General features: G+C 40.0%; 1 protein-coding gene across 3 annotated transcripts in view; it reads left to right on the top strand.

Moving 5' to 3' along the window:
- Window positions 1–26,850, top strand: part of LOC134790947 (dual specificity tyrosine-phosphorylation-regulated kinase 2) — a 93,836-nt gene that overhangs the window by 29,499 nt on the left and 37,487 nt on the right. For all 3 annotated transcript variants that reach the window (XM_063761970.1, XM_063761969.1, XM_063761971.1), the window contains exons 2-3: window positions 12,126–12,261; window positions 25,664–25,827. In XM_063761970.1, the coding sequence (XP_063618040.1) occupies window positions 12,126–12,261; window positions 25,664–25,827 (300 nt within the window). The remainder of the gene's footprint in view (window positions 1–12,125; window positions 12,262–25,663; window positions 25,828–26,850) is intronic.

The raw sequence follows: 26,850 nt of genomic DNA, 5'->3' as shown, positions 1-26,850 counted from the left end.
CAGTATTTTAACCTGTGCAAAGAGGCTTTACTGTTTTAGGGGCCGTAAAGTGTCCCCTAATCAATCATTACTGTGAACGATACTTTGACCTATTTCCTGAGGGCAGTTATGTTTTGGCTGATCGTGTTACGTCACTGTAGTTTTAATCGTCAAAATCCTTACAACTTTGCTTAATAATAAGTTGTTGTACATAGTTTGTACATAGTGTCCTTCCTTTATCACTCTCAGCAGAAAGTGTTCTTCCGTGAAAACATCTAAATACAAATATAAATTGTATATATATGTACAATATCAGTAGAATTGACAACTTGAATAGAAACTCTATTTTGGGGCCACTTTTCTCCCCGAACTCGTCTTTTATAGTAATTAAGGTCCATCGAAAACTCGTCCAGAAAGAGCAAAGTTTACTCCTCATCCGTATTTTAGACGAATTTTGAAGCAAAACTCGAGTTATTTACTTTTATCAGTATTTAATCCCCTATCCTATCGGCATTCTTCACTAGTTACCCTTAGGGCTTTACATCAGACACATTTAAAATTATCTGAAATGTTGATAAACCATAGTTAAGGATGACTCACGTTAGACCGGGCCGTGTCCGGGCCGGAGCTTCCGGAGCTTACTTTTCTATGACATGACAGGCGATCACGTGATGCTTCCCATAGAAAACGATGCGCCGGAAGCTCCGGCCCGGACACGGTCCGGTCTAAAGGGGCCCAGTGATTAACAGTCCGCCGGACGGTATCGGCCTGTCAGTTTCGTTCGGAACTGTCAAAATGTTGTTCTAACTGACAGGCCGATACCGTCCGGCGGACTGTTAATCAGTGGGCCCCTTAACGTGAGTCATCCTTTAGTTGCAGGCGGAGGCTATAGTATCGGGGGAGTGGGGGGGGGGATCAAAAATCCGCCCCCCAGACAAACAAATTTGATTGAGGATACAATAAAAATCCTCACATTTTGGCTCTTAGGTATAAAAAAAAAATTAAACTTACGTGTGCCATAAATCACGGCTTCCTGTTAATTTCATTAAACCCTTTATTTATCTCCAGTATCGATCTTCGACTTAGTAGCTACAGTCATAAGGTACAGTTTCCACTGTTACCAGATATGTCGCGTGATCACTACCTGAATTATCTTTTACGAGGTCGTATCTTGTTTAATCATGTCAAAGTAAATATAGCCTTATTACAGGGGCGTAAAGTTAAAATTTAAATGAAATTTTAAGTCTTAAAACTAGTTTTAAAAAGTTTTTTATCAGATTGTCGCATGCTCTATCGTGTTAGTTAAATGACCTATTTTAAATGCTTATCAATGATGAGTTCCGCATTACGTGGTTTCGCCATAAAGTAGGTACCCATATTAAATCCTAGAACATTTTTTTTGTTATGGAGATGCAAAGTAGTATGGCGAGACCTACATTGAAAAATGAGCAAGCAATGGATGGAAGGAATGAGAAATTATTCAAGTATGAATTATTTTTTAGCGTTGCGAGAGATTTAAGGCAATTCAATTTTTCACTCATACCAAGAGCTGAAGTGGAAGGGATCGAAGTCTAGGGATATTGGGCAAAACTACCAACTTGTGTATCACGGCTCCTCTACAACACGAAACGGAGTGGGCATAGTCTTAAATGAAAACCTCAAACAAAGGATTATAAATGTGAACCGATGCAGTGACCGCATCATCGCAGTGAAGCTCGCGATGGACCCTACATGCCTTAATGTAATATCTGTATATGCCCCACAGACAGGATGTTCTGCAGAAGAGAAGAACCATTTTTGGGAAAAACTATGTGACCTAATACAAACTATACCTCCATATGAACACATGATTATATCTGGAGACTTCAATGGACACGTCGGGCGAGAAAGTGACACCTATACAGAAATACACGGAGGCTACGGATATGGAAACCTAAATAACCAAGGGGAAACGCTCCTGGCCTTCGCAGCTACGTACGACTTGCCAATAATCAATACACACTTTAAGAAAAGGGACGAACATCTGATCACATACAAAAGCGGTCGTGCTGCAACCCAAATAGATTACCTCCTCACTAATAGATCGATGCGCAAATACTGTAAAGACTGCAAAGTTATCCCGGGAGAGCCGCTTACGACACAGCATCGCTTACTAGTAACATGTCTGCAATATCCTTCTGGTAACCTAAGGAAAAGAACTAGACCAACGCCGCGTGTCAAGTGGTATAGCTTGGACAAACCACAAGGTGACGAAGTTCGGATAACAGTTGAGACCTACCTAAAATCGTCAGACAGTACAGGAAAGGACCCTAACGAAACCTGGAACAAACTACACGAACGGGTTATGAAATCTGCTAAACAACACCTTGGCATTACCAGGGGCAAACCACCGACGACTAAAGAAACTGGCTGGTGGAACGATGAGGTAAAGACGAAACTTAAAGAAAAGAAGGTAAATTTTAAAACATGGCAAAGTACTCACACAGAAGAAGACCGTAAGAAATATGCGGAAAGTAAGAACCAGGCCAAAAAACTAGTTGCATGTTCTAGAGCTTCATCTCGGGAGGACTTTTATAAACGTTTGGAGAATGCAACCAATGATAAAGATATTTTCAAATTATCCAAATATAGAAATAATCAAACTAAAGATATAAAATCAAATAAATACATAAAAGATAAAGATGGTAGACTTATAACCAAAGATAAAGAAATAAACATACGTTGGCAAGAATACTATTCCACCTTATTGAATGAAGAGTTTCCACGAGAAAGGATGTCAGAGTCCATAAATTACATTGCTGGCCCAATTGAGGCGATAACACCCCAGGAGGTAAAAAATGCTATCAGAAGAGCGAAAACCAATAAATCGATGGGGCCGGATGAAATTCCGATAGAACTCTGGAAAAAACTTGGCGATACAGGTGCAATCTGGCTGGCGAACTTCTTCACAACTATCATAGAAAGTGGTAGAATGCCGAATATGTGGAGAAACAATGAGATCATTCCTATTTATAAAAACAAAGGAGACGCTGCAGATTGCGGAAATTATAGAGCCGTAAAGTTAACTTCACATACGTTAAAAATTTGGGAAACTCTTATTGTTAATAAATTAAATCACTTGATTGCATTAACACCAAACCAATGTGGCTTTACTAGGGGCGTGGGAACTATTGATGCGATCCACTCCATCAAAATGCTTTTACAGAAGTACAAAACTCTCAAAAAAGATCTACATCTCAGCTTTATTGACCTGGAAAGAGCATTTGATCGTATACCGAGAGACCTGATATGGGCAGCACTGAGAGCACATTTTGTACCTGAACAGTACATTGATCTTGTTAGAATCTTCCTTAATAAAACACAGTTGTACTGGTAATCCACAATTAACATTTATTTTCTTTCTTCTCGACCTCTTTTACATTCTTGAACGCCCCGAACTAACTGACTGCCTTCTACCCGTCTTCTATATTTTTTTATTTTTTACTCCCAAACTACCTTCATTAAAAATATTGTCAGTATTACCAATTGTAAAAATGTTAAATAATTATAAAAATTGTAATAAAAGTTAGTTTTAAATTACTCGAACCTTACATTCGACCATCCTGACGTCGTGTATGGTCCCCATACACGCGCCTGGTGGAACCTTACATTCGGTCAGTTAGTTCAGTTAATAACAAAACCATTTTATTTTATTATCACATTAATTTGGTAAGTACTACATTAGTACATTTGCAATATGATATACTAAACCTACTCTTGGGTTTCATTCGCAAAATTAACAATAACAATTTCTCCTCCTACATTTGAATTTGAGTTTAATATTTACGCTAGTATAAAATTACGTCAAACTACTCGACATATTTAACTTTTACATGATTTATTAAACCTCGAACCAATCTATTTTCGAGAAACTTAAGCTTTATCCTCGAACCAATCGCTTCTCAAGGGATTTAAATAAACCTCGAACCAATCAATTCTTGAGGGACTTAAACTAAACCTCGAACCAATCAATTCTCGAGGGACTTAAACTAAATCTCGAACCAATCACTTCTCGAGGGACTTACACTAAACCTCGAACCAATCAATTCTCGAGGGACTTAAACTAAACCTCGAACCAATCACTTCTCGAGGGACTTACACTAAACCTCGAACCAATCACTTCTCGAGGGACTTACACGAAACCTCGAACCAATCACTTCTCGAGGTTTTACCAATAAGCATTCCTTGAACCAATCAATTCTCAAGGTTTACCCACTGGCCATATCAATTTAGCGAACCAATCAATTCTAGCATTTTCATCGTCAAGGTGCAAACCATTCTGTTCTCGCCCTTGACCTGGAACAACAGAGAATCCTCTAAGTACATAATTGTATAAAATATATTAATCTGACATTTCATTCGCGTCTTCATTACAATTAAGATCATCAGCGACATCATCGTCTTCATTTAATTCTAATGCAGGTAAATGTATCCACGGCCGCATTCTATCAGTGGCTACGGTGGTTTTGCGTCTATTCTTCATTCCCTCAAAGCCGGGAATCGGAGCAACTTTATACCGGTCATTTCCTAAAGATTTAACTACTTTGTAAGGCCCCTCAAAAGAAGGTAGTAACTTAGAGCTATTTCCTTTATTTTGAAAAACAGTCTTAGTAATTTTAACTAGATCTCCGATATCGTAAGTAGGAGCAGGTCGTCTACCCTTATCGTAACGTTGTTTTTGCTTAGCCTGTTCAGAGTCAATTCTAGTCTTTACTTGATCCCTTATAGTATCTACATCAAGGTCATGGCGCACTACATCAGCTAGCTCATTAAGTATCGGTGTAGCTTCACTTAACATTGCCGTGCCAAACATTATCTCCGACGGTGCCCTACCCGTCGTTTTCTAAACAGAGTTATTCAAACCCCATTGAATCTTTCCCAATTTGGTATCCCAATCTTTTTCATTATGACAGAGGTTAGATGCAGTTAACGAGTCCAATATGGTACGGTTGTAGCGTTCTACTTGTCCATTCGCCCTTGGACTCGCTACTGCATTTAACACGTGTTTGATACCCCTATCCTGACAGAACTTGCGGAAGGCATGGGATGTAAAGCTACTACCACGGTCACTAATTAATCGATCCGGTGCCCTAAAGGTATCAAATATCGTATCTAAAACTTTAATCACATTTTGTGTTTTTGTGTTGCGAACGGATTTGATGAAAACGAATTTAGTGAAAGAATCGACCACAACTAAAATATGGGTGTGCCCCTGCTTTGATTTAACGAAAGGCCCGAGGTGGTCGATGTGTAGGGTATGGAATGGCTTTGCCACTTTTTCAATAGGGTGTAAGAGCCCTTCGCGATTGCTGTGATTATGTTTTGCGTAAGCGCATTCAATACACGCATTTACATATTTTCGGACGAATCGGGACATTTTTGAAAACCAATAAGTCTTCTTGATCCTTTCTAAAGTTTTCTCGTAACCAATATGTCCCATCTCATCGTGATTTAGCCTACACAACTGCCACCTCGCGCCCTTCGGGACAACCCATCGTAAATTATCTTTGTCTCCCTCAATACACCTAAAGAGCCTATTATCTTTGATTACATAGTTATCTTTGATGTATTCGAGTCCCTTCTCATCAAGCCCGCTACATAGAATACCTCGAATCCTGTGTAACTCACTATCTCCTAGCTGCAGAGTAAGCAACCAGTCTTCATCACTTATGGCCATCACCGCTGGGTATGGATCAATGTTTTCCGTTTCACTATCAATGATAGGATTTCTTGACAGCGCGTCCACATGGGACATTTTAACTCCAGCTCGATACTCTATGGAGCAGTTAAACTCCTGGAAAGCCAACCACCATCTGGCTATGCGGGGTATGAGATCCCGTTTTTCAAAAGTAGACCGCAGCGCACTACAGTCGGTAACGACCCTGAACTCTTTGCCCAACAGATACACTCGAAACTTTTTTAAAGCACAAATTACCGCCAACGTCTCTAACTCATACGAGTGAAAAATTTTCTCTTCAGGGGTCGTCTGCCGACTGTAATAAGCTACTGGCCTAAAGCTATCATTCGGTTGGTAACGCTGCAATAGGATGCCGCCTACCCCCAGCCGACTGGCGTCTGTATGGAGCTCAGTCTCTGCTTTCGGATCATATATGGCTAGCACGGGACGTTCAATTAATTTAGATTTAAGCATTTGAAATGCATCCTCCTGTTCTTTGTCCCACTGCCAGGCTACATCTTTCTTTAGCAGTCTAGTCAGAGGATATGCGATTTGAGCAAAACCGTAAATAAACTTTCTGAAATAACTAACCAGTCCTATGAACTGGCGAACACCATGAACGTTCTCTGGGCATGGAAAGTCAACTACTGATTGTATTTTGGCCTTCCCTGGTCGCATACCCTCTGCATCAATTTCATAGCCTAAATACTCTATCTTATTTCGCAAGAAACTGCATTTCGAAAGATTTAATTTCAGGTTAGCTTTGTCTAGAAGTTGCAGGACCTCCTCTAACCGATTGAGACACTCCTGAGGACTTTTGCCATACACCAACAAGTCATCTATATATACTGTAGCCTTTTCAAACCGGATCGGGCCTAGGACCTGGTTCATCATCCTCTGGAATATAGCAGGTGCATTTGCCAGGCCGAACGGCATACGGTTAAACTCGTACTGGCCGTCCGGCGTGACAAATGCAGTCAGATGTTTCGACTGTTCAGAAATGGGCACTTGGTAGTAACCTGACATCAAATCTAGGGTCACAAACCAGGCCTGACCGGATAGACGAGCTATTTCGTCTTCTATTATGGGCATGGGATACCTCTCCTTCACGGTAAGGGAGTTTAACATCCTATAGTCAACGCAGAGACGCACTTTACCATCCTTCTTCCTAACCAGAATAATAGGACTCGCATAGCTAGACACACTCTCACGTATTATCCCGGCCTCAAGCATCTCGTCTACCATGCCTCGGACTTTTTCCCTTTCATGATAGGATAGTCTATAGGGCCTGTATACCACCGGGCGTTGACTATTCAACTCGATAGTCATTGCTGCAGAGTCTGTGCAACCTAAACCCGACAGGTTATATGCAAAACAATGTTTGTACTTTTCGAGTAAATCCATTAATTTAAGTTTATCTGATTCCGACACCGTTTCGCCTACACTTATCTGGTTAACATCTATCGGATCAGCTATTAAGCATGTAGGATTAGAACTTGACTTACCATTTGGTGAGAGCATCTCAGTTGAATGCGCGACTATACGATTTACTAATTCTACCCTTTCTCCGCGGGAAAACACTGCATTTTTCTGTAATAAGCACGGGACTGTTAAAGGTGTAATTACGACATTTAAGTTACCATCTTTAACAGGGTAAACTCCCCCACTTACGACGAACTGTTGATTTGGTTTTCCTATGAGTTTGGTGCTTAAGAATATATTTCCTGTAAATTTGGGCTCAGAAACGGCCTTCACATTAGCCATACCGTGTAAAATACTGTGATTCTTTATGCTAACCCTAACGCAATGTTCGTTGTCGGAGTCCGGGTCATGGCTAGGTATTTCGACGCCAATGTTATAAAACAGTAACCTGGTCGAGTCCTTAATAACAAGAATATGCGGTTGTTCAGTGAACGATTGACCAACCAAAATAGGCCTATTCAATAGGTGGTCTTTTACAACTTTACATTTAACGGTCGCATCTACTCCGTCGATAGACAATTTTAAAAGGACGGATCCTAATGCCTCTACCAGACCATCCCCAAAACCTGTCAATACAGCTGATTTTCCATCGTGAGTAACATTCAATAGCGGGAGAGTGGATTCTTTCAATACCGTCACCTCACTGCCAAAATCTACAAATGCATCCATTGGCAAGCCATTGACAGTTATATTCTTGAAATATTTCTCGTTTGGCTTCTCACTTGAAACACACATTACAGTCTTCGCCGTGTCTGAATTTGTAGATTTTTCTTTCAAGTAACAATTTTCGACTAAGTGCCCTACTTTATTACATTGATTACACTTAAGCAAGGGTTTCGGGCATTGTAAGTAAGGGTGCCCCTTTTCTTTACAGTTAAAACAATATATGCCGTTAGTGCTCGAGCTGGGGGTGGATTTGGTAGGAGGCCTATTTGTTTTGTTGCTATCTACTGAACCAGGTGCACCATTAGAAGCTTTATTTTTAAAAGGTGCATATTGAGGCAAATATGTTTCTTTATTGCTCATTAGAAACTGTAATAGAGCCTCCGGTTCAGTACACCTGAGCGCCAAAGCACTAGATTTAGTAGTTTTATCCGCAATTCCGTGAATTAGGCATTCAACCGCCCGTTTTCCTTTAATATCGCAGTTATTTAAAAGAGCAAGTTTTTCATAAAAATAGACCTCGATTGGCTCGTTAAATCGACTACGTCGTCTAAGCATCTCCTCCAGGGACTGACCATAGTTCTGGTCGCATGGAAATGAGGCAGTAAGTTTTTCTTGCCACTCTGGCCAAGTGAACAAAATAGAGCTCTGGCTCTCATACCAGGTCTTGGCCAGGCCCCGGAGTTTTTGCATCGCAAAATGAACAGTGGTTTTTTCGTCCCAGTTGTAAACAGAGGCGCATTCGTTAACTTTCCGTAGCCAAACGTCAATACGTTGGCTTTTCGCGGAAGGATCAAACTCCGGTACGATATTTTTATAATCCAAACCTTTAATATTCATTTGTGTACTCTGGTTTACAGCATGCGACGATTGACCACTCTTCAGTGACTGAATAATGCCTACAATATCTTTACTAGAAAATACAGGACTACGTGACCTTATCTCTCGACGCTCCCCGCTCGGGTGACGATCCCGCTGTCGATACGGCTCTGGTTGCTGAGTGTGTCGGTCGCGGCTGGGCTCACTTATGCGACTCGGACGCTCGTTCCTTGCAGTGCTAGGACGTCGGCTTCGCCGCTCGATCCTATCTCTGCTAGGATGTCGACTCGGTCGCTCGGCTGGCTCAGTGCTGCGAGGCCGACTGTGGCGTAAGCTCCTCTCAAAGCTGGAGCGACGGCTGGTGCGTTCGCTGCGTCTCCTACGGTCTTCATCGCGCTCTCGTAACAGGTCACGTTCCAACCGACGTACGCGTTCGCGTTCGATGTCCAGTTCTCTTTCCCGATCTTGTAAGCGACGGCGGTTAGAACTCCTGCTGCGCCTGCTCACGCGACTACGACTGCGCCTGTTCACATGCGTCCGGCTTCGGGAGCGTCTGTCTACCGTCTCATTGTGCTCATGCCGCAATGGAGTCAATAGCCTGCGATTGCCTCCATTGCGGTCATTTTCAGCCGCATCACCCATTTTCTGGAACTTGGAAATATAAAAGCATGAGCCACGTTTAAATACAATATGTCCCTGCCTGTTTTATGCAACCATTTAACTAGATACTAAAATATTATTATCTGTAATTCAAAACTGAATACATCAAACACAAAATATGTCGTACCGTTGACCGAATAAGCCTTAAGATTAAATAAGTAAACAAAATCTATTCATAGCTATTTACATTTTCGACGTTACAATACATTACAATACGGTTGTATTTTACCGACTTCATATGATTTTTTTTTTTATACTTTTACCTCTTAACGACATTAAAACAACAACGTTATACGCATTCGTACTCGTAATACTTGTAGTTATATGTAATACTACTATAATATAACAATATGATAGTCGGAAATACAACTTTTTCCTTGTGCCTATGTGCACTGTTCTAAACTTTCACTTTTCCATTATTTGAGTATCAGGTGTACTTACGTTCGTTAGCGCTGGTTCTTCCGCTTCTGACTTGTTAGAATCTTCCTTAATAAAACACAGTTGTACTGGTAATCCACAATTAACATTTATTTTCTTTCTTCTCGACCTCTTTTACATTCTTGAACGCCCCGAACTAACTGACTGCCTTCTACCCGTCTTCTATATTTTTTTATTTTTTACTCCCAAACTACCTTCATTAAAAATATTGTCAGTATTACCAATTGTAAAAATGTTAAATAATTATAAAAATTGTAATAAAAGTTAGTTTTAAATTACTCGAACCTTACAATCTAATAAAAGATATGTACCACAACGTTACCACAAGAGTGCGCAGCCCCGCAGGCTTGAGCGAAGCTTTCCAGGTTAAGGTAGGAGTGCACCAGGGTTCAACCATGAGTCCACTTTTGTTCAATACGGTCATGAACTTTGTGAGCGAAGATCTGCAGCGACCAGCTCCTTGGTCATTATTATACGCTGATGACATAGTGCTCGTGTCAGAGACCTTTGATGACCTACAAGATCAGTTGTCCCAGTGGTGCAACCGGCTCGAAAGTAAGGGAATCAGAATAAGCCGCAAGAAAACCGAGTACATGTGCTGCAATCTCTCTGGCTCGCCTGTGGATAGACCATCACCTCTAGTAGATAATATCCCGATCAATAAAGTTACCAAATTCAAATACCTTGGATCGATAATAACAAGTGACTTGAACACCAAAGCAGACATAGAAAACAGGATCCAGGCAGGTTGGCAAAAATGGAGAGCGTTAACAGGGGTGCTGTGTGATGCTCGAATGCCAATCCAAGTAAAAGGTAACGTCTACAAAAGAGCTGTACGTCCGGCGCTTCTGTATGGAGCAGAATGCTGGCCAATGCGTAAGGAGGAAGAGCACGTAATGCACTGCACAGAAATGCGCATGCTCAGATGGGCAGGAGGAGTGACGCTGATGGACCGAGTCCGGAATAATCATATCCGGGGAACGTTCAAGGTTGCACCTATTGCCGAAAAAATGTGCGAGAGCCGACTGCGCTGGTTTGGCCACGTAATGCGAAGAGACGACCACCACATGACTAAGAGAGCCCTAAATGACATACCCGAAAATAGGAGGGGCAGAGGCCGCCCCCCTACGACATGGATGAGCACAGTGTCGAAAGATTTGAGGACGATAGGCGCAAGCCCTGACATGACGCAAAATAGAGAAGAATGGCGCAAAATGATACGGAGAGCCGACCCCAAACCCTAGGATATGGGATAAAGGCTAAGATGATGATGATGACCCAGTGGCGTAGCTAGGGGGGGGGGGGGCTTAATTACAGATGTAGTGCATAATTATATATTCACGGAAACGTACTAACGTGTCTTGCTATTTCAGTCAGTCTCGGTACAAAAAGTACTGAGGTTGACTGAAGTAGCATGACAAATACGAACGTTTCCGAGAAAATACGATGGAAGACAATTATGCACTACATTTGTATGCATTTTTAGCTTATTCTTTTCTTTAACCATTTAGTAGCGCCATCGTATCATATAAATCGATCATATAGTGCACCATTACGCAAAAAATATACTTTTAGGTACCTACATACGCAATTGTAACGCTGAAGACCGTGGCAAGTGGAGGCGCATTGGGAGGGATGCGTTATCCACGATAGATACGTCTCATCATACAACCACGACCACTCTGTCAAGAGTGAACGACTGAGGAGGAGGATACGCCATCGCCATTATTACGGGTTCAATTCAAATTATACGACTGCATTGCACTCTGCTGCCGGCTACATTGCCATGGAAAATGTCGGCGACTTTGATATCGACATTTTCCACAGCAATGAGCTTCAAACTTCAACATTTATTCAGCAAATAGGCCACAAGGGCACTTTTACAATACAAAAAAAACACATCAAAAACTATAAAATACCTACATATAACTTCATATATTAATTTAAACTGAAGTATTACAATTAGGTACTTAGAGATGTATAAAGTCTCTAAATGTCGAATTACATAAAATACCATAGTAATAATCTAATAATATTGAAAGAAACACAAACATACAAAAAACAAAAACATAAAATTATTTAGAGGCGTAAATGTCAATCAATCAATCAAAATATTTATTTGCATAAATAAGGGTACAAAACAGGTGGTATACAAAGTTTTAATTCTCATTCCTTTTTAAATATCATTCTCTAAGTATCAGAACTAAAAGATTATATTAGTTAATCAAATTAACGCGTTTAAAACGTAATTTTACTACCTTGTATATTTTATTTTATGAAATTCTTATTCTTTGGTTTAGTTCTAATAGATTATTCATCTCTAACAATATATTTATTCATTATATTCTGACCAATATATTATCATTAGTTACAGATAGAAGCGGGCGCCGGCGAGGGCCCCGGGCCCCCTTCGAACAACAACACAGAGGCCGCTGCTTCTCCCCCTAGAGACGACAACCATAATGCTGCCCCTACGCCCCGAGCGAGGCCCCTCACTCCGTCAGGTCAGTAGCTACTGAAGCCCCGAGCCCCTTCCAACAACAACACATGCATTACAATGCTACCCCCACCCCCGAGTGAGGCCCCATTTACGCCATCAGAGTTAATGGATGAGATAGAGGTTAGGTTTTCGTGGAGCCCTTAGGTTTGACTTTTGTAGAGCATACTCTAAAAAATAAGGCTGAAGATAAATAAGTTTTTGGCAAAAATTTCATTTTTGGTACAAGCTTTTATCGCTGACTGTACTTTTCTTTCCACAGGCAATTAATTCTCATCGAGACAATTCTAAAAACCCCAAACACAATTAGCTTTCGTTGTTTTATCACAGAATTCCTATGGTCACCTCTGGTCTCCATCATCAGATCAGCTCGATGACACCATAATATTGCATTGTCACCCGACTTACGTATGTATGCAAAATTTCAGCTCAATCGGAAACCGGGAAGTGGATCAAATTTAACTTGCAAGATTTGATTACAGACAACGGTCAGGTACGGTGAAACTAAATAAAAGCTTGTAAAAAAGAAATCGTCTCGAAATCGAGACACTTTTTATTAAACTAGTGTTGCGGTGTTTTTTAGTGCGCGCTCACTCGTGCCATGTCTCTCTTTACTATTATATAGAAAACTATGTCCAGACTGGTTCCAGAGAAAAAACATAGGTACCAACATTGTGCAGCCTCGTAAAGGTTTTTAATGTAAACATTGTTAACTTAATATGTTTACTGTGCTCATGTTATACAATATTGGCATTTTGCCTAAAGCAATTTTCTGCCGACTAGCTACAGAAATCTGCAAGCATCATTACATATAATCAATTGATAGTGTGACGCTTTGTTCTCTTGAAAGAAAATATTGTAAATAAGTTTATTACATGCCCACAAGCTGTTAACTATTGCCCACAGGAGAGAAAACTAGTGTGTTATCGCGAACAGTACATTTTTCTCTCCTGTGGGCAATAGTTAACAGCTTGTGGGCATGTAAGCAATGATTTTATCATAGTTCTCTAAATAAAAGGAGGACCTTTTCACGTGGATAAGGGTTAAATAAGAAAATTAGCCTTTATAGCCCTTAACTCTCGTGTATGTCTACAGGAAAGACATAACACAGTGATCTGTTTGACCCAATTAGGTTGCGTTGTTTCATCACAGAGTTCCTATGGCCACCTCCTGTCTCCATCATCAGATCAGTTCGACAGTACCATATTATTGTATTGTCATCAGAACTACATACAGTTGCCAATGTTCATGACGCTACGATCCTTGGAAGATGGTTAAATTAGTTACCTTAGATTCCATTACATAGTTAGTTACATACCTACAGGTCGACCTAATAAAAGCTTGTTAAAAAGACACAAGACTTGTTCTTTAGTTAAGTTACCTACTGACGTGAAATGAAGCTACGATTCTTCTTTTTATAAGAAATAGATAATAGCTACATGATAAGATTTCTGCTAAATTATAAGATTTAGTATAAATAAGGTTAGGTTAAGTTAGTTCAGGAATTTATTACCTAACAGCTATCATATCACATATAGGTGTTTTTTAACTCAAGATTAAACTTTAAATACATATACCTTCACGAAAGACTTTTTATTATTTTTACGCTAAAAGTACCTAATGAAAAAATGCCTTTGTAATAAAATGTAGGAATTCGTTTAAAGTATGCTCGGCTATTATGAAGTTAAATCTTTCAGAATTCCACTCACGCCTATTGTTTCTATTTAAAAAAATACTAGATATCATGTAGGTAACCTGTAACCTACATCAAAATAAATCTAGATTCAGGCACTTTAAGCCGACCACTGAGTAACAGTCCGCCGGACGATATCGGCCGGTCAGTTGTTCGGAACTGTCAAATTTTTGTTAACTGACAGGCCGATATCGTCCGGCGGCCTGTTAGTCAGTGGTCGGCTTTACAACCGAATATCGATGTCGACGTCATCACTTCCAATCTTTTTTCTGTCAAAGTCGGTGCAGAGTTAGCTTAGATGGACTAGTAGGTTAGTAACTGAAGCTTAGAATAAGTGGAACAATTACTGCCTCGGTTGAGACTTGAACTCACGGTTTCTGTAGTAATTTGTCCACTTTTAAAATTTATTCTAAGCTTAATAGCATCGTTCTCAGACGTTTCTGCTTGCTAAAAATTAATTTAGGTTGGTCTTGATTTATGTGGCGATGTAAAAATAGACTAAATATAGACCGTACAATGCTTATTTCCCATTCATCCACATTTGTGAAGATCTCCAAGAATCGCGATATTGTGTGGGATACATAATGTTCAGCGGATACCTACAAGTCATTTCCTTCTGAGAAAACGTTCGCTATCAGCTTTTTCAGAGCTTACGTCATACACGCTTTTATATACTTTTGAATAGGAGAAAATGTTGTATAGAAGTTTCTAACAAAATGTACAGATCCGATTATACATTGGCATCCCACTTGATCAACGAAATTATTTTTACAAGCTTTTATTTAGTCGATGCTGCCAAATCCGTCTGCGGAAAATTCCGTATACTTACCTACGAGTTCGTATAAAGTAATCAATCAATCTTTGGGTAATATGGCTCCAAATCAATAACGACTACTGTAATTATGGATAAATTTTATCTCAAATAAAGCTTTAAATTCAATAAGGTAAACGTTCTAGTGGTTGCCCAGTAGATGACACCCTGCTGTCACCTCTATTGGCAATGAGATGACATTGGGACCGTGACGGGCACTCGAACAGCTACCTTACACCTTCATTTTCGATTTAATTTTTATACCTACGTTAAAGTCTCACGGGAGTTTCAACCCAAGGCCCACACGCCCTTGACAATTAAGTTACGATTAACAATTTAGTCATAAGATTATCTTATATTATACGTTCTTGACCTTGACCGTACCTTCAAATGAAAATACCTACAAAAGAAAAACTGGAAAGTATCTCTGAATAACTTACGAGTATAAATTTAACTTTGAAATTCTTGAAACGCCTCCTTCAAAGATTTTCGCAACAAAACGTGTAATATCTCTTAACATTTAAATTTTGTAAGAGGATGGGGCAATTTCTTTTGAAACGTTATTTAGAATTCTTGATGAACGGGATTTACCTACTTATGTTGTGTAATGTGAAAAAGATCCTTTGCGCCAATTCTAATGATGTATAATGATATAAGGTTAGATGCGGTAACACAAACACTGGGGCAAGAGTGACACTTGTGTAGAGAATCCTCATACTGTTACTCTTGCCCCGAGTAAAGTAAACTATGTTACTTTTACCCCCATGACGCGCGCGTAAACTCGTAAAAACCAAATGTATGGAAATGTCACGCGCGTGTGAACTCATACCACCGAAACGACCGTATACGCGCAAATACGCAAGTCTGAAACCGCCCTAACGAGCATCTAATCTACCAGGATATTGGCACCCAATTCTAGCAAGAATGTCAATAGGTACTATTCTATTCACTTAGTCTTGAAATAGGGTTGAACGCACCGATAATTGGCCAACGCGCCTGTAATAGGAAGATAGGGTTGAACGCGCCGATAACTGGCAACCGCCTATAATAGGAAGGGCGCCGTATAACAATATGCAAATTTGTGCACATGCTGCACCGACCTTCACCTTGCCTCGTGCCTCCCGCCTCGTTGCCTCGTGCTGTCGTCGGCATATCTTCAGCTAAATCTGTTTAAACTTCTTACAAGCGTAAGGCGATTGTATCTAGTGCCATTACTTTCTTTAAACAGTCTAACTAGATGCATACCTATAAGTAGGTATATTTTTTACCAAACAGTTTTTTTTGTATATGTATGTAGATAGATGAAGCGCTGGTGGCCTAGCGGTAAGAGAGTGCGGAGAATCTGGAGGTCGCGGGTTCAAAGCCCGGCTCGTAATTTGACATTTACCAGTCGGCTTTTCGGTGAAGGAAAACATCGTGAGGAAACCGGACTAATCCCGATCGTCTAGTTTACCCTCAGGGTTGGAACTGTTGGAAGGTCAGATGGCAGTCGCTTTCGTAAAAACTAGTGCCTACGCCAATTCTTGGGATTAGTAGCCAAGCGGACCCCAGGCTCCCATGAGCCGTGGCAACGTGGGACAACGCGAGGAAGATGATGAGAGGAGAACATCCGATCATACGAAAGCATACTTGCCTAAACTAGATAAATAGATAAATCATTTATTTGACAGCTGCAATGACACACAATATAAAATAACACACATCATAACAGAAAAAGAAAACAATAATTTTATTATTACACTAACAAAGAAAATTGAGTTAAAAAGAAAATAGCATAGAAATGAGTAGGGGGCTGTCCATAAATTACGTCATCGATTTTTGACCCCCCCCCTATAATCATCCAAAAATCATATATGCTTCAAATGACCCCATTTCCTCCTACTTCATGCTACCGTCATCCAGACCCCCCCCCCCCTAATTTGAAATGACGTAATTTATGAATAGCCCCTAGGTACAAAAGTAAAATTTTATAAAAGTAGGTACAAACTGTGCGTTGCAGCAGGACAAAAGGGTCACGGCTCAGTGATACGCTTCGCTCTTTCGAGCAAAGCACTGATTTTCTGCCGGAACCCAGGTCAGGTCAACTAAAACGTAGACCATCGCCAACTCTCGGTCAAGTTTCGAATGATAGCCAGACTACGTTTACCCACAATGATGTAATGGCTAGAAAACATTTATTTGCGTCCTAGAACCCATACAATAAGCCGATCGATCCAACGTGCGTGGCCAACGTGACTGCACCGCCGGGGTTTCTCGATTCCGGGTTCTCACGAGGACTTATTCAATCAGACTTACAGCCATATTCGAACTTTAATAGTGGTAACACACTATCGCACCGCACCAAGGTGATTGTGCGACGCACCCATAAGTAAGAGCGAGAAATCGATATCTCTTTCTCGCTCTTACTTATCTGTGCGTCGCACAATGACCTTGGTGCGGTGCGATAGTGTGTTACGGCCTTAAGATACGTCAAACAATAGATATGGAAACGATATAGTTCGGATATGTCAGTGCCAAACGAGTGTCAAAAGTGACGTTTCTACAAACAAAAACGTCACTTTTGACACTTGTTTGACACTGATATATCCAATCTATATCGTTTCCATATCTATTATTTGACGTATCTTAAAGTTCGAATATGGCTGATGGTCAGTATTGTTGTCCTTGCTTGTTGCTTGTTGTTGTTGTTGTTGTTGTTGTTGTATAGGGTTAGAAGGAGATAAATTACAGCGTCGTACTTGTGCAGAAACGGTAGACCTTAATTTTTACTTAACTATAATATAAGAGACGAAAAATCCTTAAAATATTTTTTATCATAATATTGGAATCTTCAGTAGTAATTGTTATACCAAAATAATGGTAACTACTTACCAAATGTTCTTTAGAAAAAAGGAGCGTGAATAAAGGTGGTTAATTTACTGTGTTCTACGGACGCAGCATGGTTCCATTTTTATCGCCTGTCACTATGCCCGTCACTTTCGCACTTACATACTTGTTAGAACGTGACAGGCATGGTGACAAGCGATAAAAATGCGACCGTGCTACCGCCGCTAACCTAAAGGGGCCTGTCAGTTGTTCGGAACTGTCAAAATTCTAACTAACAGAGGCCGATATCGTCCGGCGGACTGTTAATCAGTGGGCCCCTTAAGACGAAACAGGAGCTGAGTTTTAAATATTTTAGGTAAATATACCCGTCTCGCTAACGGAAGCGGCACCTAAAAGTAGTGCGATAAGGACAAGGCGAAAAATCCTGCGTAAAAATTTCAAAAATCGAGGTTTCGTACTCCTCTGTTTCCTCCTCCAAAACTTAACCAATCGTAACCAAATTTGGAAATCTAAATGATTATGAAATTATCTGTGTCGGACCGTTTTGCTTTTTTGGCTAATTGATATCAGTTTTGAATGCCACGCCTCTCATTGCGGCATAGTCAATTAGGCCATTTTGGCCATTTTTGAAGGGCTCTAGCGCCTTAAAAAACAAAAATATCAAAAAAAGCAAAACGGTCCGACACAGATATTGATAATATTAATCTGTGTTGAAAAAATCATTGCTCTAGCTTCAAAACCCACGGAGGAAAACGAGGAGCACGTTTGTATGGAGAAATGACCACTCCCGTTGGCTCTTAAGTTCGTAACAATATATCATCGACTATTTTGGCCAACATGAGACAATGCCGTATCACTGGTGTTATTTTTTAGACGGCCAAATATTGGCGCTTTATCTAAGGCGATATCGATTGCTCTTGGTTATCAGGCCTCAAACTGGGTCAACAGCTCGTGGACCCGGCATGCATTATTATTTATTATATAGGTACCTATTGTAAATTATTCATATCATAAGAATTTTTAGACTACCTATATGCCTATTTATAGTATAATGTAAGTAGTAGAAGGTCGTAACTGTATTATTCTTGCATGCTGCATGATAGGTCATAAGAATCTAGTCACAGTTATAGGTAATACTCAACATAGTCTAATAAAACATGGTCTTCCATTCCCAGAGTGACACGGGCCTACGTCACAACAACATGTCCGCTATATATAGCGCTATCGCATATTATCATATAGCGCTGTCGCATGATGACGTAGGCCCGTGTCAGTTAGGTGACCTAGAAAAGACGGGAATGGAGTACCAGGCGGAGTATATTATTATACCATGATACTCAATATTTCTATGTCTATTCAGGCAGGATGTGATGTTCAAAAATTGTTTTATTACATCTTTATTGTACCGCATTCAAGAAATAAATAAATGATTAGGATTTTTATGATCATATTTGTAGGTATATAAAGTTAGACCAAAAAAAGTCTGCAACGATTTTGATAGCCCACGCAGTGCAAGTGTCATTTATACGTCATAATTTCATAGAAGTTTGACGTTTAAAATAATACTTGCACTGCGGGTGCTGTCTGAATCGTTGCAGACTTCTCTTGGTCTAACTCTAAGTAATTTCACGTTACAAAATATGCCTTTGGTTTGGAACAATAATTTTGAATAATAAACTAACATTTAATCCGCATGGGTAGTACGAATAAATAAATAAATAACTTTTTTTAAGGAGAGAAGTTAATTTCAGTTCTTCAGACCTGAATAGAAGCACGAGATAGTCTGAAAACCCAATTTACCGAGCTTAATGTAGTAGCTATCGGTTCCACTAAAGAGTTCTGTAAATCGCAAAGCTTATAGCGACTCTCTTCAACAAACCCAGTATTGGGAATTTAGATCCGTAAAGAACTATGCTAGTAAAGTAAGTAAGCAGTGGGTACCTAATGTGTGTATGTTCTTTTCTCTCAGGCGACGTCACTTGGTCAAAATTAGCTATCAAGTCGCCGAAAAAGGGCGAGAGAAAACACCGCCATATAGAAAATCGAGATATCAAGTAATTTCCCGGTGGTTTTTGTTTCTGAAAAACAAGTTATATTTTAGTAAATGCGGGCCTTTTAATATTTTTTTAAACATTAAATTTAATTATTGTTTGTTATTCAAAAGAAAGAGTTAATGCAACAATAAAATAATGTGATGTCATAGGGCATTTTCTAGTAGCTGTTTTTCTCCAAAGGTCGTCGAACATTCGATATCGGATCGGACAGTGTGAAACGCTTTATACTTGGTTTCCGAGGCGAATGCTCGGTAAGGGTAGAGGCTAGCAGCCAAAGCCTTGGCAGGCCACTTACCGCTCTCAAGTGATTTCTTATTCGCCGCGTCACTACCAAAGGCCGCCGTGATTCAGCATTTCTGGAAAGTATGAAAAACACGCTGAAAGGATTCCTGAATAGAAAAAAACTAGGCTGGAAATTTGCAAAGAGTTTCAAACTCAAAAAATAAGTGTTGTTGTAGGTATTTTATTGAGATGATGGAGCATTTATTTATTTCACCATGGTGTCGCTTACGAACGCTGCTCTTTTGATGTTATTGAGAATGCTGGGAAAAAGTTTTGGTTAGACACTTTTTGGGGCTAGGCTTATAAGAATATCACAACCAAAAAATTGGCTGAAGTAAAAAGTTGCGTTCACAGGCACCATTCTTGAGGAATGTTCACGAAATTAGTGTCTTTATTGAAGAATCTCGCTCTCTAAATTTCTCACGTAATTCTTTGGTTTCAATTCAATTAGTAATATTAAATTCTCGGTGACGTGTTATAAACCATTATAAACATAATTCGACGAGACGTCCTCCCCGGTTGCTTAGCAAAATTACCACCTCCGACGGCATTGCTAATTTAAAACATCAGGCAATTTTGAAGAAAATGTTACTGAATAAAATATATCCCATACCTATCTACGTATAAAATTGCTCTAAAGCTGGTTTAGATTTAAGGATAACTCACGTTAGACCGGGCCGTGTCCCGGCCGGAGCTTCCGGCGCATTCGTTTTCTATGGTAAGCATCACGTGATCGCCTGTCATGTCAAAGTAAGCACCGCGCGCCGGAGGCTCCGGCTCGGACACGGCTCCGTCTAACGTGAGTCATCCTTAAGTCTTGTATTGATAAGTAGATTAAGTTAAATAATATGTATTCTTGTAGTGTTATATTTGACTGCATTTTAAGCGTGTTAACAAAGTTACAAATTCAATTTAATTTAAATACTACAAACATGTATATATATGATATAGATAGAGATTCGTAACTAGATACGAGGAGGTCCTATTTCCAGAATTAATTCGTTTACAGGGTTCACTTAAAATTAATATAACTTTTCTTTGTTAGAAATTTAATAAGGATTACTTACTTATTTCTTTCATTGACACTTTTTTCCTGTTGTATACTTTCCCAAAAAAAAAAATCTGTCAACCGGGTCATATTTCATGCTAAGATGGGAGGTTGCGTCAGGGGGAGGGTATGGGACACTAGTGTGCGTAAAGCACCATACCCAAAGGCATCATACTACATTCATTTCAAGGTGGCTATTATTTGTTTTTCAAAAAACACAATTTGTCCGAATTATACCTATAATCAGCAAAAGTACCGCAAAGTTAACCGGAAGTATTAATAAGCGGCCCACTGACCTACTTGTTATGAGCTCAACGTGGCTTAAGGTGTTAGATCCCTTACTTATTGCGCTATTTGTGCTGAAACAGGCAGGGAATTTCAGGAGATATTGGCAATTTCGACTGAGTTTTTACTAGATATGCTACCGTAAAAACACGTTTTAAATGAAAGTCAAATGCGTTTTATATGCCTAGGAATTTAATGATCTGCCTGATCTTATGATAGGCCGCCGACATTATTATCTACTAAGCTGTAACTTCCCAAATGCGACCCAACATGGATAATACAGCCTTTTACATTCCTATTCGATTCGCATAAACGAGGGTTGTAGAAATGGGGGTAAAAACAGCAATTTTCCCTTTAGCCCTAAACTTATTCAATTAGGTTCTCGTTCTGAATGTGAACTACACGATTTTGCGCCCAATATTTTTGGAATAGAGTTGTTATTACTTTGCGCTGTGACTTTATGTTGGAGGCGATTGATTCTATGTTTTTTATCAGATTGAGATAAAACGTGATAAGTTTTTATTGGAGGCGAGATCTAGTATGCTTAGAATAGCGGGCGCGAGGAGAGGTAATTGGTTATCGCAAACTCTGAGACTGTTTAAGGAATCAGTGTACGATATTCCTGTTCTTGGGATGCCATCCGACACTATGTCACCCAAATTTTGTCCACTCAAACTTTACTCAGTGGAAATCCCCAAACGGGAGGACTGGTCAAACAGTCAAATTAAGTGGAAAGAAGGAAGCCTGAGGTGGTACACTGATGGCTCCAAATCCGGATCTGAAGTAGGTTGCGGAGTATACGGTGAAGCGCCTAGGAAAAGCATTAGCTTAAACCTAGGACGTTTTTGCTCTATATTCCAGGCAGAGTTATACGCCATTCTAGAATGTGCGTCAATCAATCTGCAAAGCAACTACGGCAACCATACTATCTATATCCATTCGGATAGCCAGGCGGCACTCTTAGCTCTAACCTCCGATGTCACCACATCGAGGCTGGTTGAGAACTGCAGGCAACTATTGAACAACCTTGGAGCCAGGAACAAGGTTGTTCTACGTTGGGTCCCGGGGCATGCGGGTATCGTACGAAACGAGAAGGCCGACGGGTTTTGCTTTTATTTTTACGACAGGTATTTGGTGGATATATGAACCATCTTAGGTTATGCATCTCAAATGGTGGAACAAGCAGTTTAAACGTTAAAAAGAACGAAAATAAATACATACTTTAATATGGATGCCGATTCGAACTAACAAATCTATGTCAATTTCATCTCATCCTGATCCTGACACAATACGCCCATCAATCTTCCATATCCTTCGAAGTTATATTTATATCGATCATAAGTATCATAGCAGTAACATTTGTTTTCAGTTAAATTGCCGTTTCAGTATTATATATTTCTAGTAGACATTACTCGTGAGCGATGTAAAGAAAGTGATAAATCAAACTAGTACCTAACCATTAAAGTAGGTATATAATTTTCTCCAAGGCTTATACAAACTCAAAAAATGCGTTGCAAAGCACTTTAGCACTAATTTAGACAGCCTATAAATGAACCACAAAGCACTTATCGTAACTAAGTGCCAAATAACCAAATATAATAACAACACGGCGCGTTCGCTAAAACAATATGCCTCAAAAGGTCAAGGTCGGGTCGTATCCCAGCCGGGGATATTCCCACACCTTACCTACCCTTAAAACCAGTATAAAGATGAAATTGATGGCAGTAACAATTATACGTTATCGTGGACCATTTTACACTAGTTTTGAAAGTTCTTGATAAAGCGGGAATAGCTACAGCGACGTTATCATGGTCGCATTTTTGTCACCTGTCATGTCATGCGTCACTCTCGCAGTTACGTACCTACTTGTTAGAACGTGACAGGTATGATGACATTGATGACAGATGATAAAAACCGACCATCTTAGCCTTGCAGGAGTGGTTTCTATTATAGTTACCTACTGAACTAGCAAAACGTTTTATATTTGTCTATTACAAACGTTTTACTAGTTGAACTATTCTCCGGTTTTCCTGTATAGGTATAAGGGAAAACCACCAATGATCGACACTTTTAGCCAGTGTTCGACATAAGTACTTTAGGTCAAAGTGACAGGAATTAATTTTGAATAAAGAAAAAAAATCGTTGTTCAAACTTAAACTATATTATTACTTTGACATAAGTGCCATGTCGAACATTGGTGCAGCGTCGATCATTGGTGCTTTTACCTTATGGCAATTATTTAAAGTTACCCTATCTAATTAAGAAACAGAAATGCTTTAGACTAACTTTGGCTCGTTAGAGTGCCTAGTAAAATTGTTATGTAACAAAATTTGTGTACTGCAACCAACGGGGTAAAATAAAGGTACACTATTACGATAAGAGCGTGACCGGTAAAACTTTGAAAAAAAGTAAAGAGGTATCATGTCAAATACTGGCATATGAGAGTATTGTAATTACATATTCATGCTTTGTTTTTAATAAAACGTCCAGTCTCCTGAATTATGAATAATACCTTGGTATCTTTGGGGCATAATTTCGACCAAATTTTCAGCTAAAATGCAAGGTAAAGACGTACGCACAGATTTCAGTTAGGTCAATAATACTAAGGGTCGGTTGCACCAAACTGTTCGTATCGTTAAAGAGTTCGCTAAATTTTTATGTATGGAAAGTTTCATAGTAAAGCGCCGGGGCGCGCCGGCTGACGATGATCAGTCTGTCAAATGTGGTTGGTGCAACTGGCCCTAAGAGTGTTATTTCCTCGTAATTTAAGCTTCATCCACGCCCAAACATTTGTAACTGGGTTGGCGTCGGGTGATTGTGAGGGCCAATCCAAAACATCAACTCCATTTTCAGTTTTTCATGCAGTACGGCGCTGACTTCGGCATTTAGGGTCATTATTCTCTTGCGGGATCCAAGAAGCCCTATCCTTTGGAAACTTTTGATAACAGAAGGCGACAATGCCTTTTCATCAATTTTTACCATTTTATGGGCGTCCTTACTTTTCCAATTAATATAAAACGTAAATATAAAATCAGAGCCTAAATATCTATAAAATTAATGGGGAAAATGGCTTGTCAAACAAAACAATAGGGTAGTTCACTGACTAGTCAAATGAGTTTATTTTTTGAACAGTCAAAACGATAAAACAGAACAATGACGTCACGGTCAAGTTACCTTCTCTTTATATTTCTTTCGGATTTATTAAATAGAAATTTTTCTAATATTTTCCTGGTGTTTTATTTCGTGCATGATGGGAAATAATTTATTTTAAATACAGACACCATCCCTATTTGGGTCATTCAAGGAAACGCGACAAGGAAAGAATTACTCAGTATAAATTTAAAAGGAACCAAGGTTGAACCCTTAGGTAATCCCAAAGGGTGCGACCCAATTACGAGGGACCTTTTGACTTGGCAAGTTTTTTGCAAATGTTTAGTACTCGTAAAGTTTCGTAACAGAAAAGGGGAAATAGGTAAGTTTAAGTAAAAATATGATTTTTTTGTATACCTACTGTGCATAAAATAGGTCATAATGGCTCCGTGTTTGCTGGACCAGAAATATTAGTTTTGTGTCCCGATGCTAATATGTGCTTACATAAATTTAACAAGTGTAGGTACTTAGGATTAATGAAATGTAACAATTTTCATAAAATGTTCTATAAAGTGACTCTTTTTCATTGCTCAGGTAGGACTTATAGGTACGTATACTCCTTTGGTCTTGATGATTGCTCCAATTCAGTCTTGAATTAAATTAGTAAAATAATTGGGCTTGATTATGTCATGAATAAAATATAATATCATTAAATTATTCAAATAATTGCCTTTCCTAACTGGAAAAAACCGGCCAAATGCCAGTCGGACTCGAGCACGAAAGGTTCCGTACCATTACGCAAAAAACGGCAAAAAAATCACGTTTGTTGTATGGGAGCCCCACTTAAATATCTATTTTATTCTGTTTTCAGTATTTGTTGTTATAGAGGCAACAGAAATACATCATCTGTGATATTTTCAACTGTCTAGCTATCACGGTTCATGAGATAAAGCCTGGTGACAGACAGACGGACAGCGGAGTCTTAGTAATAGGGTCCCGTTTTTACCCTTTGGGTACGGAACCCTAAAACCGGCAACATATGGACGCGCCTTTATTCACAGCTTAGTTTCCCCTGCTCTTACTCCGACTCATAGTCTAATAAAACTTTGTCTTCTCTTCCCAGAGTGACACAAGCCTACGTCACAATAACATTGCCACTTTATATAGCGCTATCGCATATTATCATATAGCGCTGTCGCATGATAACGTAGGCTTGTGTCAGTCACGTGACCACGAAAAGACGGGAAGAGAGTACCAGGCGGAGTATATTATTATACCATGCTCCGACTTACTTATTCCTATTTATATATTTGTCCACAGACGCCCTCAAAATGTACGGCGACCGGCTCTCAGAGTGGGAGCGGACGGAGGTCCGCAAGTACCCCGAGGTCTGGTTCCTGGGTCTGGAGGCTAGCAAGATCCAGGCCAAGTCCAGTCTGCCTAACAACTGCGGGTTTGATGACGAGAACGGGAGCTATAATAAGGTGAGCTGTAGTGAATGGTCAAATAGACGATAGACGGCGCTATAAAGGGGTCCACTGTTTACCAGTCCGCCGGACGATATCGGCCTGTCAGCAGGAGTGGCTCACTCCGCGATTTCGTCGCTTTGCTACTGGTAGCTAAAAGTACATCCGTTCCACTCCAATGTTGGTGGCTAGCCATAAGCCGCGCGTGGCGCTGTCGCCACCTAGCGGCCATATCTGTCCTGATCGTAACAGATGCGTTTTGTTAGAGAGTGAGTCTTCTGTACCTAGTACTATTATTTATTCTGTGCTGTCAGTTAAAAGCAAAATTTGACAGCTCCGAACAACTGACAGGCTGATATCGTCCGGCGAATTGGTAATCTGTGGGCCCCTTAAGAGCGTTTTCACATTGTCTGTACTCCTAGTGTAAATTTCATTCGATAGGCCCTGTGCATGAACTATAGGAGGCAGCATAGAAGCCGTCAAATTTTTGGCGCAAGGCGTAAATGTGTCGTTTATGCTTCCGATGTAGCCCACAAGATGGCAGAACCTGCTATGCACAAGGAAACGTACCGACGAGAACGGTAGATGGTAGCACTTGCTTTGGCAAATGTATACATGTGCACATATGTTTCTGACTCAGGCCATAAGATGGCAGACTCTCCAACGCGCACGGTCCCTATAGCGTGACGTGATGTACGCGTTTGCGTTAAGTGTTAAGCCCCCTCCAGACTATGCGCGTGAATCGCGGGCGAAGCCGCGAACGCGAATGTGGAGTCGATTTCGCTGTCTGCGGAAATAGACGCATTTGCGCACGAGTGTGGAGGGGGCTTTATGTTGTATGGGAATTTGAGTTACCAAAACGCCCCGCTGGCGCGCTGTTCAAAATCCCATACAAAAATAGACATAACGCAAACGCGAACGCTCGTCACGCTATCTAATGAATTTTACACTAGGGGTTCTGTCCGATATCGGATTTCGGTAAATAAAACTAAGTACCTACCTACATTGAATTTCCGTAAATACCGCTGGGAAACAACTTTA

The sequence above is a fragment of the Cydia splendana genome, chromosome 5, assembly GCF_910591565.1.
Source record: "Cydia splendana chromosome 5, ilCydSple1.2, whole genome shotgun sequence".
NCBI classification, from domain to species: domain Eukaryota; kingdom Metazoa; phylum Arthropoda; class Insecta; order Lepidoptera; family Tortricidae; genus Cydia; species Cydia splendana.
This window is presented reverse-complemented; position numbering and strand designations above follow the sequence as displayed.